We start from the raw sequence: 15,049 nt of genomic DNA, 5'->3' as shown, positions 1-15,049 counted from the left end.
TGTTGTGGCAGAACGTGTCATCTTGGGATGGATGGGACTTTCCAGCGGGGGATGCGGACGACCTACCCCCATTGACTTTCCCGGGTCCAGAATAACCATAGACTGGGAATTGCGCATGTGTGGCGCTCCCAAAGGCCTGTAAATCTTGTGGATGCGGCGGAATTTCGCTGCGCGGCGCCCGACTGCGCTGTGATCACGCGGGGCCCCGGTGTGTGAGGGGGGCCCTGATGGTGCGCATTTCCATTTCCTTGGCTGCCCTGTGCCCCTGGTGGGCCGTTTCCTTCTGGCTGCCGGCCGGCGGGGATACTGAGTGATTTGCTGACTTCGTCCTAAATTGGTGCCCGACTGTTGGACTGGAGAGTGATGGGCACTATGTGAGCCGGAGGCGATACTGGGCCCAATTGTCGCAGCTGCTGGAGGGTCCTGTCTGGGTCCCCGGATCGTATTTCGCTCCGTGTGGGGCAGCGGGGCGCTTGTTTCCCTGTTGGGATTCGGGTGTCATTGGGTTTTGCCTATTGTTAACTCCGGGGTGAAACGGCAGACGTGCCAAGTGGAGGCACGATGGCGTCAAAGACTGAGAAACAGTTGCCCAAGATCACCAGGAAAGGGAGGCAGGTGCAGTCTAATAAATTGGACAGGTATACCCTCCCCAAGGGGTCACCACTTGATTTGAAGAAGGGCCCGGGAGGGAGCCACTTGATTTGAAGGGCCCGGGAGGGAGCCCCAAAGTCAACCCGCGGGGGAGGAACCAACCCTAAAGGACCTTATGAAAGCCATTACGGGGGTCCGGACGTCTCTGGGCCAGAAAATGGTGACTCTTGATGCTAAGCTGGACACCGTCTTGATGAAAATGGGGCTGATCAGGGCAGATCTTTCGAAGGCGAACGAGAAGGTGAAATCGCATAAAGTTAAAACAACGAGCCTCATCGACGCTGTGAACCAGCTGCAACAGCAGGTGCGTGATCTTAGGTCCTCTAGAGAGTCTACAGATCGTCGGCTTGATGAATACGAGGGGCGGGCTTGGCGCAATAATGTCCGCATCCTGGGAGTGCCAGAGAAGGCGGAGGGGCAGGCAACGGATTTGTTTGTGGAGAACCTTATCCTCAATCATCTTAAACCTAAGGGCCTCAGTAAGTTCTTTACGGTGGAACGTGCGCACAGGATCCTGGGGGGCCGGCCTCGTGTTGGGGCGAACCCTAGACCGATCATTGCACGGGTCCTTAACTTTCGTGACCGTGACGTTATCCTGCAAGCTGCTCGTGCTGCGGATCCTCTGGAGTTCGAGAATGCAACGCTCCTGTTCTTTCCGGACTTTACTCAGGCAGTGCAGAAGCAAAGGCAGAGGTTCTCGTCGATAAAAAAGAAACTGAGAGACAAAGGCATGAGGTACGCTATGATGTTCCTTGCCCGCCTTCGAGTGAAACTTGACAGAAAAGCCTGGTTGATTGATACTCCTGAAGTGGCTGCGGACTGGTTGGATAGTGTTCAGCGACCGGACCATGCTGATGATATTTTATTATATCTGACATACCCCCGGGCTTCGCTGATTGTGTTTTTGGATGTTTTGGCGGTTTTTGGAAGATATTCCGGTTTTGCCATTAATTGGGCTTAGTCGGTCCTCTTTGTTTTAAGTGGAGATCCCCCGGATGACCCTGCGGGCTGTCCGGTTAGATTGGAGCCTGAGGGGTTTAGGTACCTTGGCATTTTTGTCTCATTAGATCCCCAGAGTAGGTATAATAATAATATGTTGCCTCCACTGGCCAGACTCCGGAGAGACAATGTGCGGTGGAAGTCACTACCGCTCTCCGTGCTGGGACGCAGCGTCATGTTCAAAATGATGGCCCTTCCCCATTTCTTGTACGCACTCCAGAACTCTATGGACCCGGTTCCCCCGTCCTACTTTAGAGAGATTGAGTCTCTCCAGAGAAAACTCATTTGGGATGGTAGACCGCGAATTGCGTTTACTAAACTAACATTGCTGTGGTATGACGGAGGGATCGGCTTGCCAAATATCCGGAAGTATTATTGGGTGTCTCAGCTGGCGGCAGTTAATCATGCCATTTGTGGATCGCTGTCGGATCTTGGCTATGCTATGGATCGTGGCCAGGTTCCCGGTGGGGAATACACAGGGGCATTGTATGCCAGACGGAGGCGCTTTCCATTGGTCGGACCTACAGAGGTGGCTGTTCAGGTCTGACATGAGGCTACTCCTTTCCTTAAATGGGATGGGAAGATAACTCTGGCCACGCCATTATGGAATGCGTCTGGGTGGTTTATGGAAGACTAAAGGTTTTGATCAATGGGACCTCATTGGGATCTCTCAGGTAGGAGATATGTGGGGCAAGGATGGGATCCTCACATTTGAACATCTGCAGGAATGGTATCAATTGCAGGAGAGTGAGCGATTTCGGTATTTGCAGATTAGACGTGCGTTGCTCGCTGTTACTCCCCGGGGAGTTACACCCCCAGAGGCTTCCCCGTTGGAGGATCGGGTGTTGGACGGTCATCTTCCGACAAAAACGATCTCCTTGATCTATAGAAAGCTTGTTAACCACACGGATGATCCCATTGTGTCTCTTAGAGCCCAATGGACTGCGGATGGGCTGATCCTTGACGATGAGGACTGGAGAGAGGCGGTGGCTTCTCCAAGGGTCATTGCTATCCAGATAAGACTCCGATTGGTGCAATTGAAGGTCCTCCACCGTTGTTATGTCACCGGCCCTCGTTTGGTGCGCATGGGTTTAACTGCAAGTGGTGAGTGCAGACGGGGCTGTGGTGAGGATGGAACGTTTCTGCATGCATTATGGGACTGTACCCCCATCCCGGGGTATTGGTCCCCAGTTCATGGTAAGATACGGGAGGTGTGGGGAGTGAGCCTTGAGTTTGAGGCGCGCCGCTGTCTCTTGAATGTTTGGGAACCAACTGATCTTACGTCTCACGGGAAGGCGTGGATCACACTGGCTTGTGCTATTGCCAAGCGTAATATCGCTCAATTGTGGGGGGCGATTCAACCGCCTCATATTGGAAAATGGATGGAAGACCTGGATTGGTGCATATTTAGAGAGAGAGAGCTGTGTACGAGGCCAGGGGGAGACACAAGAAGTGGGGGGAAATCTGGGGGGCCTGGAATCTGTATAGAGGTGATATTTGTGCTCCTCCCGTCCCACCGGATGATCCAGTTGTGTTGGAAGACCCCTGAACCCATAGGATTCTTATCTGTTTTGTACTTAGGAGGATTTGAAACCATTTACTGTATGCTTGGACGCTACCCAGTGGCTTTATTGTTTGTGTTTTTGGTTAAATTTGTTTTTCGTGTGATTTAATAAAAAAGAATTAAAAAAAAAATATGTATGCCTAAAGAGTTATATTGTGATGTTATCCTTCCAGTTTTGCATGAGGGCATATTTGTGTGAATATTTTTGTGAAATTTAAAATTTTTAAAATGGCGTTGGCATATATTTCCCAAATATTTGGTTAGATCGCAGCAGAATGGTGATAAGTGTTTTTTTTGTTAATTACAGCCTTCAAATAGAGTTTTTCTGCACAACACTGGTCAGTAATTGCTTTGATTTTACCACACTACAACAAAACTATGTTTAACAGAAACTGTATTAAAAGTTGTGACTGTTGGGCTTGAGTAATATTTAATAAAGGTGAGAGAATTCAGTGGATCGACTGGATTTATAGACCGGAAATTAATATAGGTCAGTATATATTTTATTAATATTTGAACTATTAAAAAAAATGTGTTTCCGATCATTTTCCACAAGTATATATATTCATTTACAAAATACCAAAGGGGATTGACATTGGAAGGTTTAGCGCCATGCTATATACTCAATTTCCCAGCACTTTTTGATATTATGCAGAAAGCAAGCATTTTTGTTTTCATTTTTGAACCGTTGTTTTTTTTATTTGTTTTACATTTTACTCAATGCTCACATTGTTAGTTGCACTGCTTTGTATACACTTATAACCACGCATTGTCAAAGCCAGTATGCGAGTAACCCAGCGATGTCAAACTAAACATTATAGGGACAGAAAGAAGCAATTGGGAGTTTCGACGTAGTCAGATATGCAGACTGGTTGAGATGTAAAAGATTATGCTTCCATATGAATGGAGCAATCGTGATAGCGTTGATTGTTTCTGGTTCATGTTCAATCATTGTGAGCACAATCAAGGAACACAGAGTTTTGCTGGTTATATTTATGATCTATTCCTTTATGTTCATTACACCTAACCAACACGTTTCTTCTAACATTATCGCCTAGACTTCCTTGGGGCTAAAAACATGTACCATGACTTACATTATTTAGGATTACAGAAAGGATTCCATTACCAACTCCAGAATCCCAAGTGTGAGTCAACACTCAAGCCTCCCGGCCATATGCAGCAGAGATACTGCTGGCACCACATGCGAGTACATGCACACGATCTTACATTCTTGTTCCTCCTGGCAGACCAGTGCCTTAAAATAGGTGTCAGAAAGTTTAGAAAGTAAACTCCATTATCAGGCAGCAGTGGTTTGCTAGAAGCTAATTTTCTGTAGGAGTGGTCAATTACAAAACCAAGGTGTAAAAAAATCACCATAATTAAGAGATGCAGCATTTGGAGAGAAATCCCTAACTGTTGTAAAAGTCCTAGAACCACAGAAAATCATGACAAACAACATGTAAAACATTCCAGACCCCCACCTTCGTACTAACGACTCTCAAAAATCTCTTCAATCTCACCAAGGTAATGGAGTTTTACTTCATACATTTTCTAACCTCATGGGTAGGAGGGAAAAAAAAGATAGGGATTGATTAGCCATCAACATGGTGGCCATGCGTAAAATGGGTTTAAGGAGTAAATATGAATGAACAAATGACATCTGGGGCAAACAGCTGCCTCAGTGGAGGCAGATGGGCGCATGTGAATCAATAGTGATATCAACTGGTGGATAAATGGAAGATCACTCCCTGCAGAATATGTTGGTTTAAAAGGCAACAGATTTGAGTTGGAGCCAGGGAAGATGGCAGGGACTGGATCATCTGCTGGTAACAGCATCGGATACATCCACCCCTGCCCTAAAAGGAATGGTACATCTGCAAGGGCATGTGGAAATGCTGCGAGGATTGGTGTCTCCAAGGCGACTGGCTCCTGAACAGGCCTCTATATTTTATGTAGCCTCGCTAGGTAGGGCTGGCCCATCAAGGGAACAATACCTCTGTTTACAGAGAGAGATGCCTTTTTCCACATAGGTATTGGCCATAAAAGGGCATTTGAATTACAGTGGCTTGATCATCAACTAAAAAGTCTGTGGAACACTTGCACGCATGTCCGATTAGGGTGGCAGCCTTTTTCATGGATCAATCCATAGTGTCAGCCAACTGCAGACCGATGCTTCAAGATCTGTTTGGATGAATCCAACCATCCATGTCTGAGAAGGGTTTTCTCATGCAATCCCAAAGAGTCAGCTTTGCAAACAGCATGAAAACAGCCATGTGTAAAGGATGTGTAATGTAATTTGTACTTGTAAAGCGCACTAATACCCTGGGGTGTCCTGGTGCTGTAACGCATACCACTGTGGAACCCTTCCTGGCTTTTCCCTGTGAAATGTCCACTCCTGGGCACCCCCAAGGTGAAGCCAGGCAACCCAGCGCTGTTGTGGCCGTTGTGGAGATTAAGCAAGCTATTGCCCAGAGTTGCAGTGTGGCACCCATGATTAGAATAGGCATTGAGGCGAGAATTATCAGGTCCAAGGAAATTGAGCCCAAGACCCGCCAAGGCGGGAATTGAACCCTGATCCCAGGCCAGACCTCTGCATCAGGGTCTGCCGCTCTAACCATTGAGCCACACTTCTCCACTTCTCCATGTGGAGCCCAGTGTGTGAAGGGCAAGGGTATCGGAAGCGAAGACTTACCATTCCACTTAGTTAGTTTTGTTAGTCTAAAGGGGTCTTCGGAAAGATATTCAGTTACATTTTCGAGGAGGAAGCTTGGACCACCAAGTTTTATGCGAAAAGATAATAAAATAAGAGCAGAATTGTCTATTTGTCTACGGATTATTGAACCCAAAAAGGGTTATTCCGAAGACACTTATGGCTCTACAACCGCAGGTGGCTGCAAAATGTGTTAAAATAACAGATTCTGCCTCTGACAAGTGGTGATGAACACTTATGTTAGTGAACAAAGACGCCTTATGAAGGAGGATCAGAGGGGCAGGCGAAATATTACCAGCCTCTGGTCATTGTCTTCTGCACATCATCGTCTTTATCAGAGCATACTTGAGCCATCCTGAACGAATCCAACATGGCAAATCGGAGAGCTTGGATTAGCACAAGGTCAGCCAGGAGCCAGAAATTCCAGTATAGCTTTCTTTTTTTTAAAGGTCAAGATAGTTTCAGGGGAAAAGTTCAGCATCAAGTAACACCTAACAGTATCTGGAGCACGGCTGTTTCCCTGAGGAAGAACAAATTCGTAGGCCTATGGATCTTTTTGTGTTTTCTGGGGGACATACTTAAAAGAGAGGGGGAAGTGGGCAAAAAAAAAATCAAGCACATTCACCCAACAATATGATCCCTCCAGTAGAAGAACCAACAGCTAGTTTCTCCAAATGCAATTCACCAAACTGCAAGAGCAAGTATTAGACAAGCAAAACTTTCCCACAGAACTCAGCAATGCAAGCCCTTCACAACCCCAGGCTTCTCTGCAGAGTAGCCCAAGCCCAGTAAATTAAAGAAATGTATGACTGTACAGTGTCGCAATCTACACACATTGTGGGAAAAGTGCCCTTGCGCTCCCCCCAGTAGTCACTGGCTGGTGAAAGAAGCCATGAATGGACTCACCTCCCCAGGTTTGTGGCAGATACTGCACTTGATTATCTCGCCAGGGTCCGAGGGTCTCGGTGGCTGTGGGGAAGGTCGCACTGGCTGTGCCTCAAACAGTGCTAGACAAGAATTTGTGCAAAACTCTTGGAAGGCGCCCCCGTCTCCAGTCTGGGCCACAACTGACTCTTTGGAGCTCAAGATCTCCCTAGAATGCCAAAGGTGTAGATGAGAATAATACACGGGTTAGTAAAAGCAGAGGAAGGAAAGTATTTACTAGTAACCCTTGTTTTCATCACAGACCATCATTAACATAAATAGGTCAGATTACAGCTAAACGTTTTTAAAAATGTACACTAAAAGAAGGACTAACACTTTCACAAGGCATCGCTGATGGAAAGATACAGTAAGTACTTAAGATCATTGGAAGTAGGTGAAAGGTCGTACATTTCTGGTCCATTCAGCACCATGTTCAGTGACATAGGGAGTCTTATGAGCCATTCAAACTGATAATGCCTTGTCCACTTTCCTATATTATCTAGCATTCCTTCTTCCCTTTCATGTCCTTTTCGTTGCTTTCTTCTTTTCCCTTTCAGCACCTTGAACGAACCCACAGTACTTCTAAGTGCTATACAAACGAGCAACACCACAAGGTTAAAAAGCTTGACTTGAAGCTACGTTATGTACTATTCTTAATAAATATATAAATGAAAATTCATGATCTATTCCTTTATTTGCCTTACTTCTTTAAAACATCTGGCCAACACGTGTTCCGCCTGGCATCATTGCCTAGACTTCTTTCCTCAGGGCTACAAACTAAAATTCTATATGCAACCACTATTTTGCAGAATAATGCGACTATCAGGTTTCAAACCTATGGCTTGTTTCTTCATGTCTGGACTCTTCAGTGACCTTTTATATAGACCACACATCCTCCACTTTAATCCCAAGCCTTTATGGTCACATCTGTCGCAATGATCGCCTCCAGAGTTGGGTCCCCTTTCATTGGACTGACATAATTTATGCATTGCAGATCCACTGCTACTTGCGGAATAAGACCTCATCGCCCGGGTGTTGCAACTCTAAACGCAAAACTATACTTCAACCACAATTAAAGGCAAAGGTGCTCCCCATATGCTTGTCCTTGGGATCCAGTAGCAGCCACTGGTTGTGGGGCAGTGTTCGTCGTGGGTCATATTACCACCAGTGACCCTGGCCCACAATACTGAGGTATTCTAATTAGTCAAGTTACTCCCTTAAGGTACGCAACCACTTGGCACCAATCCCATGGACAGTTTAAACTAACTTTAGAAAGCAGAGGGGAGTTAAACTCAGCATTACCATGACAATAGTAACACTGAATAACTTCAATGTCCAGTCAGTGTTACAAAAAAAAAGAAAAAAAGACTGTATCAAGCAATAATGAAATTAAAACTAAGATTAATAAGGAAAACCAAATGGTACCATCACTTACTTGGGTTAACATATACACCTAGACATAGCTCTGCATATCTATGCGTTATGAATGGCACCATGCCAATATTATTCAATGGGCTTCGTTTTAGATGACTGAGAGCTTGAAAACATTCTGGGTTGTTAGCTACTTGCAGGCCTGCGCTCTCACAAAGAGATTTTACAGGTGGATAAGAAATAGAGATATAAGAAGCACGGATTTCACGCCGCTCCAAGACTACCAAAGGGTGGAATAAAAGTAATCATTCTCAAATAGTTAAAACCAACCACCCAAACAACTAGGAACACCGCAACATGGATTTCACGCATCTGCAAAGAACCCATCTGTTCCCAATATATTTCAAGGAGAGCAACTAAGTACTAAGGGTGCCTTTCCATTTAGGGGCATGATATTCCAATGGTAGGACCCTGTGCCACCCACTACAATCAAAGTTTGCACGACTTCAAACTGGAAACTCTTCCATTAGGGGCAGATAGTGACCACCAGATAGTGACCACTACTTCTATCGGCAAATGCTCCAGAAACCATAAGTGAAAGGTGGTTCAACCTGGATTGAGGGTCATCTATTTCAGTAGGAATAAAAAAACTCCATGTCGTAGGGAGTCAGAGGAGCAGAATGCCTCCTAGTCCTACAGGGCATAAACAAGGGGGATACAGGTATCCTAAAGACAAAGAAAGAATGGGGATGCGCAGGCTCACCCATGAATATATGGAGCCAAGCCAGCTCTTTGACTCAGATATTAGTCTTGGTGTCGAATTTCCTTCTGGCCAGCAGGGCTGGGGCAGAATCAAGGCACACGTGGCAGGCACTGTGTCGAATTGTCTTCACAGTTTTCTCTCCTCATCTGCATAGTGTATAGGTCTACCAAGGAATCTGAGCACTCGTCCCTACTGGAGGAGTGTGGCGCAATGGTTAGAGCGGCAGACCTTGATGCAGAGTTCTGGCCCGGGACCAAGGTTCAATTCCCCGCCTCGGCGGGTCTTGGGCTCAATTTCCTTGGACCTGACAATTCTTGCCTCGGTGCCTATTCTAATCATGGGCCCCATGCTGCAACTCTGGGCAATAGCTTGCTTAACCTCCACACCGGCCGCAACAGCGCTAGGATGTCTGGCTTCACCCTGGGGGAGTCCAGGAGTGGACACTTCACAGGGAAAGCCAGGAAGGGTTCCACAGCGGTATGAGTAATAGCGCCAGGAAACCGCTTGGTGACAGTGCGCTCTACAAATACCTTGACATTTACATTTACATTTGAAGAGGCAGTCCAGTCTCTCATCATCTCCGATTGCTTTACCAGTCCAGAGTGAGGGCCGCTATTCAGCAGAGGTTCTAAACATGGTTGGCTGTCTTCTCTCCACACAAGTGTGCTGGCCTTCTGGATGCCAAGAAAACAAAGATAGAAACTGTTGAAGGAGGGGACCAGGATTTATTAACATTTAGCAGGCCTCGAAAGAAATACTCGCCAACTTGCTGTAGGACGTCAGATTTTATCAGGTCGAGCTAATTTTAGGATTTACTCGTCTGTTCTGGCAATGAATTTAAGCTGGAAAGGAACATGTGTTCTGTTCATTCAGAAAAGTGAAAGAGAAACAAAGGTGCTTTTACGTCTGGTTTTTATCTTGACACATTTGTGGTCTGTTCAAGGACAGAGGTTAAACGTCAATTTGTCTTTTTATTCTCCAATCCTTTGAGGTTTTCGTGTCTTTTTCCTCTTCTTTTCTCGCAAAAATTCTGGAACTTCACGGTGACGATCCAGACCCAAGGCGGACAAAAAGAATCTGAAGATGGCGCCCAAGGTCGGAGCTTCCGCAGGAAGCGTGCAGACGTCACAGGAAGGTGGGCTACAAAAAAAAAAAACAGAAAAAAAACTACGATCCCGGACACAACCACTAGACCGCGGAATAATGCACAGCATAATGAATCCAGAAAGGTTCACACTGCAAAACCTCCTCTTCCTCGGCGTCTGCGGTAACAGAGGGTTTCGTCGGGATTCGGAATTCCTTCAGCGCCTCAAACTCCTTCTTTCGTTTAAGGAGTGCCGCCATTTCGGCCTCCTGAGGCATCTTTTCTTTTTCTCCATCTCTGTCTACATCGCGAGACCCTCTTCTTGGGTGTGGTGGATTCTGCCTCCGAAGGTATGGATTTTCCCTTTGTGGTCTCTCGTTTAGCACCTGTCTTCGTAGATTTCCACAATTCTCCCTCGTCGGTATACCGGGAGTGAGATCCGTGGGTTTCTTTCAGTTTACCTTGTCAGTTTTTTTCTCTACGTCCTTCGTCATCCTCTCAGTGTCCCCTTTAAGGATCTCAACGTCTGATCCCCTGTGTGTCGATTCTGCGGACACCCCCTCGTCGTCCTTGTTGTTTGAGAGGCCCAACTCCCTCAAGGATATCTTGTTTTGGACTTTGGAGCTTGGCTGCGTAATGGTCCTCCCTCTGCTTCCGACCGGCTTGAGAGTCTTAGACATGAAAAATGCACAAGCCTTGTAGTCCTTATCCTTGTGATCCCTCAGCAGGCAGAGGTTACAAATGTTGTGTGGATCACGTTGTGCAGGAAATTCCGGGGCACCGTCTTATGTCATATAAGGGATGGGCCTAGCACCAAATGGTGGCAGACGACATCCCAAAGAGAACAAAAATAAATATTTCTGGACCCAACCACTAGAAATGGCGGAATAATACACAGCATGTGAATCCAGAAAAGGATTCATGCAGCAAAATCAAACTATAACACCTCAGGTGCAAAATCCCTAGAGTGACCTGCTGGAGATCTGGGCCTCTTACTCTGCCTTGGCTCTGCGTGAGACGGTCCGACCTGTCAGGGTGCTGCTCATGGTGAGGGAAGCGAGCCAGGGTTCATGTGCCTAAGTGGGAGCTACTATAATGAGAGTGAGAGATGTTTGCGGTAGCTTCTTTCACACATATGAAAGGAGAGAAAGAGGAGGACTAGTGTAGGCAGTTCATGGTAGTGTGACCAGTTCATCCATAAAGCATAGCCCATGGACTGCAGGTGTGGGAGCCTGGAGCTGAACGTCTAGCATTTTGCAAAGAGATCCATCTGTGAAACACTCCAGTGACAAAACTGCAGGAGCAGGACTTGTGGGTGGAGTTCCCACTTGAGGAAATAAAGATACATCCTGCTGAGCAGGTCTGTAAATCACTGTCCACTCCAGAAGGTACTCCACTTGGTATATCGATCACTGACAAATCTGCAACAATAGTCTAAAAACGTGTCCTCCCCATTTCAGTAGGTAGTACACGGCAGTAATGTTATCAGTCTTTACAAGTACTATCTTGCATTAGATGTTCTGAAACAAGGTGTTGAGAGCCAGATGAAAATACAGATAATTATTGTGGAGTCCTTGTTGCTGAGGTGACCACACACCATGGATTGTCATGTTGAGGAGTTGCCTCTCCCACCGCAGCCACAGAGAGATGTGTGTGTGTAATAGTCACTTCCGGAATGGGGTCCATTAAGGACTGCCTTGCAACAGTCTGTTGCTGTTCATTCACGGCAGAGAGCGATGAGCACCCGTCCTTACCAACACTAGATCTTCACACTGACTCTCCACCTATGACCACTGTCCTGCTTTGGTCTGAAAAAAGAGGCAGGACCTGCTGGATAGCAAATATTCTTGGTTTATTTGGGTACGCAGTGCCAGTGACTGTACTTAGAATAGACCCTGGGAAGGGCTGAATCTCAAGGGGTTGAAAACGGAGTGGGTGGTATTTGTTGTAAATCTCAACTTGTAAAGCAGGGAAATAGAAGCTCGAGTGTGGCAGGGTAATGCTGCCTGCGTGCGCTCTCCATCAGCCAATCGTCTAGAAAGGGGAAAAAGTGGGTGCCTCCCCTTCTGAGGAGAGCGCCTACAAACGCTAGACATTTTGTGAAGATTCTTGTGGCTGTTGTGGCTGTGCTAACCCCGATAGGAAGCACCTTGAACTGGCAGTTGCCCTGCTGCAAAAGGAGAACATGCTGCAGAGTTAGAATGTGAAAATGTTCTGAGGGGAAGTTTTTTTTGAGGTGCCTGAAATCAAAGATTGGTCAGAGTGAGCCATCCTTTTTGGGGATGAGAAAGTATAGGGATTAAATCTCTTGTCCCAGTATTGATGAGCACTAATTGTATTGCCCCTTTGAGGAAACTACTGGAAAAGGCGCAGGAGTTCTAAGCTTAGGGTGTGTGCCCAGGGTAGGTTGTTGGTAGGGTTGTTAGAAGTTCCAAAAAACACCAACTGGACCCAAGTGATTTCCTCCCAGTTGGAAAGAAAACCTACAAACGCCCACTGACAGGTAGTCTGTGAATATGGCGAGAGTGGCGGGACAGTGTTTGAAGGTAGGGGCTTTCTTAATAGAGGCTCCTACAGTTGATGTGAGCCCAAAGTTTTTCCCTCTTCCACCATTTCCTCACCCTTATTCTTGAACGCATCAAGAAGATGTTGATAGAGTTCTTCCGTCTTCTTCCATTGTGGAGTGGGAAGGTAGAACTTAAGGAGGACTGGTAGCATAGTCTATAAGCCTTTGGGGTATTGGTGTGTGCCCCAAAGGGGTGTTTGGCATAGGATCTTCTTTAAAAGTCAGACTCCTTTTTTTGGCAAAGGTTTGGTGGCAGCCTGGGGGTTAGTACTCATGGTTCGTTGAGTCGGGGTGACGTTCTGCTCGTCTTTCTCAGAGTCGTCGGCTTCGGACACGGAGATATCTTTTTCTGCAGGTTGGAGCTCTGGATGGATATTAGAACCTGCTCCGAAGATGTCTGGAATCGAGCTGCTGCAGCTGGACATCTCATGATGTCGAGCCCAACGATCACAGATGGTTTTTTTCGACCGGAACGATGTACAGGCCTTGCAGTGCTTTTCCTAGTGGTCGGGGGAGAGGCAGAGGTCTGTGTGTGGGAACTTAGCACCACACCCAGGGAATTTTTTAAACAGTCTGTTCCATCGATAGCAGGCATGGTCAGCACGGGTGGGCGCAATGGCACCCGTCTAAGCTCTTGGTCGGAGAGGGAGTTGTTTTCAATGGGGATTTTGATTTTTAGCTGCAGGCTCGGTCCAGGAAGACTTCCGGGAGGAACCAACAGCTGGAAGGTAAGTAAGTTGGAGGGCTCAGGGCCGTAGGTGCATCTCGGGCTCGGGTTCATTTCTCCAGGGCGCATGGCGGTCGGATACAGGGGTGTCTTTTGAGGATAGATTTCACCTTACCGGGCCACTCGCCGAGGTGGGGGCGGGGGGGGGGGGCTCCTCACCATGCAGAGCATGCAGGCGGCATCAGGGAGTCCTGAAGGGGTCAACCCACTGTGGACTCGGACTCCGGAGGGATAGGGTCCTCACTGGGACCAGTAGGCCACTCCAACTCGGTCCGTAGAAGACGGGTGCAGTGGTAGTACCAGGCGTCTGGTTTCTTTGGCCTCAGCAGGCTCAGAGTCTGCCTTTTGAGTTTCTTTTGAACATAGCTGCTACTCACAGGAGATCCGGTCTTTGTTGAAGGCAGTCAGTCCTCCCATGGGTTTTGGAGGTCGATGGATGCAGGACAAGAAGACTTTTGGCGCAGGATCTCTGAAAAATGCAGACGGGCCGGTAGGGCTGTGGCCAAGTCAGTTCTCTGCAGACTTCTCAGCTGGGTATCTTCTTTCGTACATCTTCGTGGATTGCGTGTAACTGCCTTCTTGGTACAAGGCTGCCCCCTAAATACTGTATTTGGGGGGCGTTTTAGGGGTCTTAGGGTCAGTAGCCAATGGGCTACTGACCTTAGGGTGACTACACCCTTGGTGTGCTCACCCCACATATGGGAGTGAGCACAATCCCTAACCCTGATCCTGATTGGGGAGGGCCTGCCATCTGCAAGATGGCAGGCACTGAAGATTGGGCTTCAACTCACCTCCCCCACCTGAGGGGTGGGGTTGGCCGAGGTGGGCGCACCTTCTGGGCTGGCTAATTTTTCCCACCCGTTTACCCGCCCAAAGGGAGGGGAGACAGGAAGGGGGCTTGCTCACGATAGCAGGAGAGGCTGGGGGTCGCATTACAAAGGCTACCAGGCCTTTGAAGCTCCCCTGCCACAGATGGCTCTCCCTGGCCTGGGGGAGGTGTGAACACCTCCACCCAGGAAAAGCTTATTTCTGGGCTCGGGGAGTGAGGAGCGAAGGCTCCCACCCCAGGTGTCCAGAAACATGTCTTGTGGTGGCAGGCTAGTGTGCACTAGTCAGGGAATCCACCGGGGGCTGGTTGTTTTTCACGGGGTATTTCTAAGATGCCCTATGAGTACATTTTTCATTGAATCCCACACTGGCATCAGTGTGGGTTTAATGTGCTGAGAAACTTCTCAATTTTCAGTGAAGCCATTATAGTGCTGTGTAGGTCTTAATGACAATCTCCCAGCACCATATACTCCTAATGGCAGCACTGTACTTACAATGTCCAAGAATGGACTTCGACACTGTAGGGCTACAGGGCTCATGCACCTGTACAACACCACTGGTATAGTGCACCCAGCTAGTGGGGTGGCTGATCTATGCCAGGACAGTGGGTTGTAGACATGGCACACAGGGACATGTGCCAGGACGACTCTTCACTTTGTTCTGCACCAAAACACGCAGCCTGCAAAGGCAGAGTCCGAGTGTAAACATACATGGCCTCTAAGGGTGGCACAATAAGTGCTGCAGCCCTTAGAGGCCTTCACTGGTCACAGTGCCCTGAGGACTTCGGGTACCATTTACCTGGGGCCAACCTGTGACCAGGGTGCCAATTGGGTTTGGTACAAATTTGGGGAACGAACACGGG

The 15,049-nt window shown here is 47.6% G+C and overlaps 1 protein-coding gene across 5 annotated transcripts in view; it reads right to left on the bottom strand.

Moving 5' to 3' along the window:
- The window catches only part of ZMYM3 (zinc finger MYM-type containing 3), a 539,665-nt gene that overhangs the window by 335,164 nt on the left and 189,452 nt on the right, over positions 1-15,049 (bottom strand). For all 5 annotated transcript variants that reach the window (XM_086918270.1, XM_086918269.1, XM_086918272.1 and 2 more), the window contains exon 6: positions 6,831-7,017. In XM_086918270.1, the coding sequence (XP_086774396.1) occupies positions 6,831-7,017 (187 nt within the window). The remainder of the gene's footprint in view (positions 1-6,830; positions 7,018-15,049) is intronic.

The sequence above is a fragment of the Lissotriton vulgaris genome, chromosome 4_1, assembly GCF_964263255.1.
Source record: "Lissotriton vulgaris chromosome 4_1, aLisVul1.2, whole genome shotgun sequence".
NCBI lineage: Eukaryota > Metazoa > Chordata > Amphibia > Caudata > Salamandridae > Lissotriton > Lissotriton vulgaris.
This window is presented reverse-complemented; position numbering and strand designations above follow the sequence as displayed.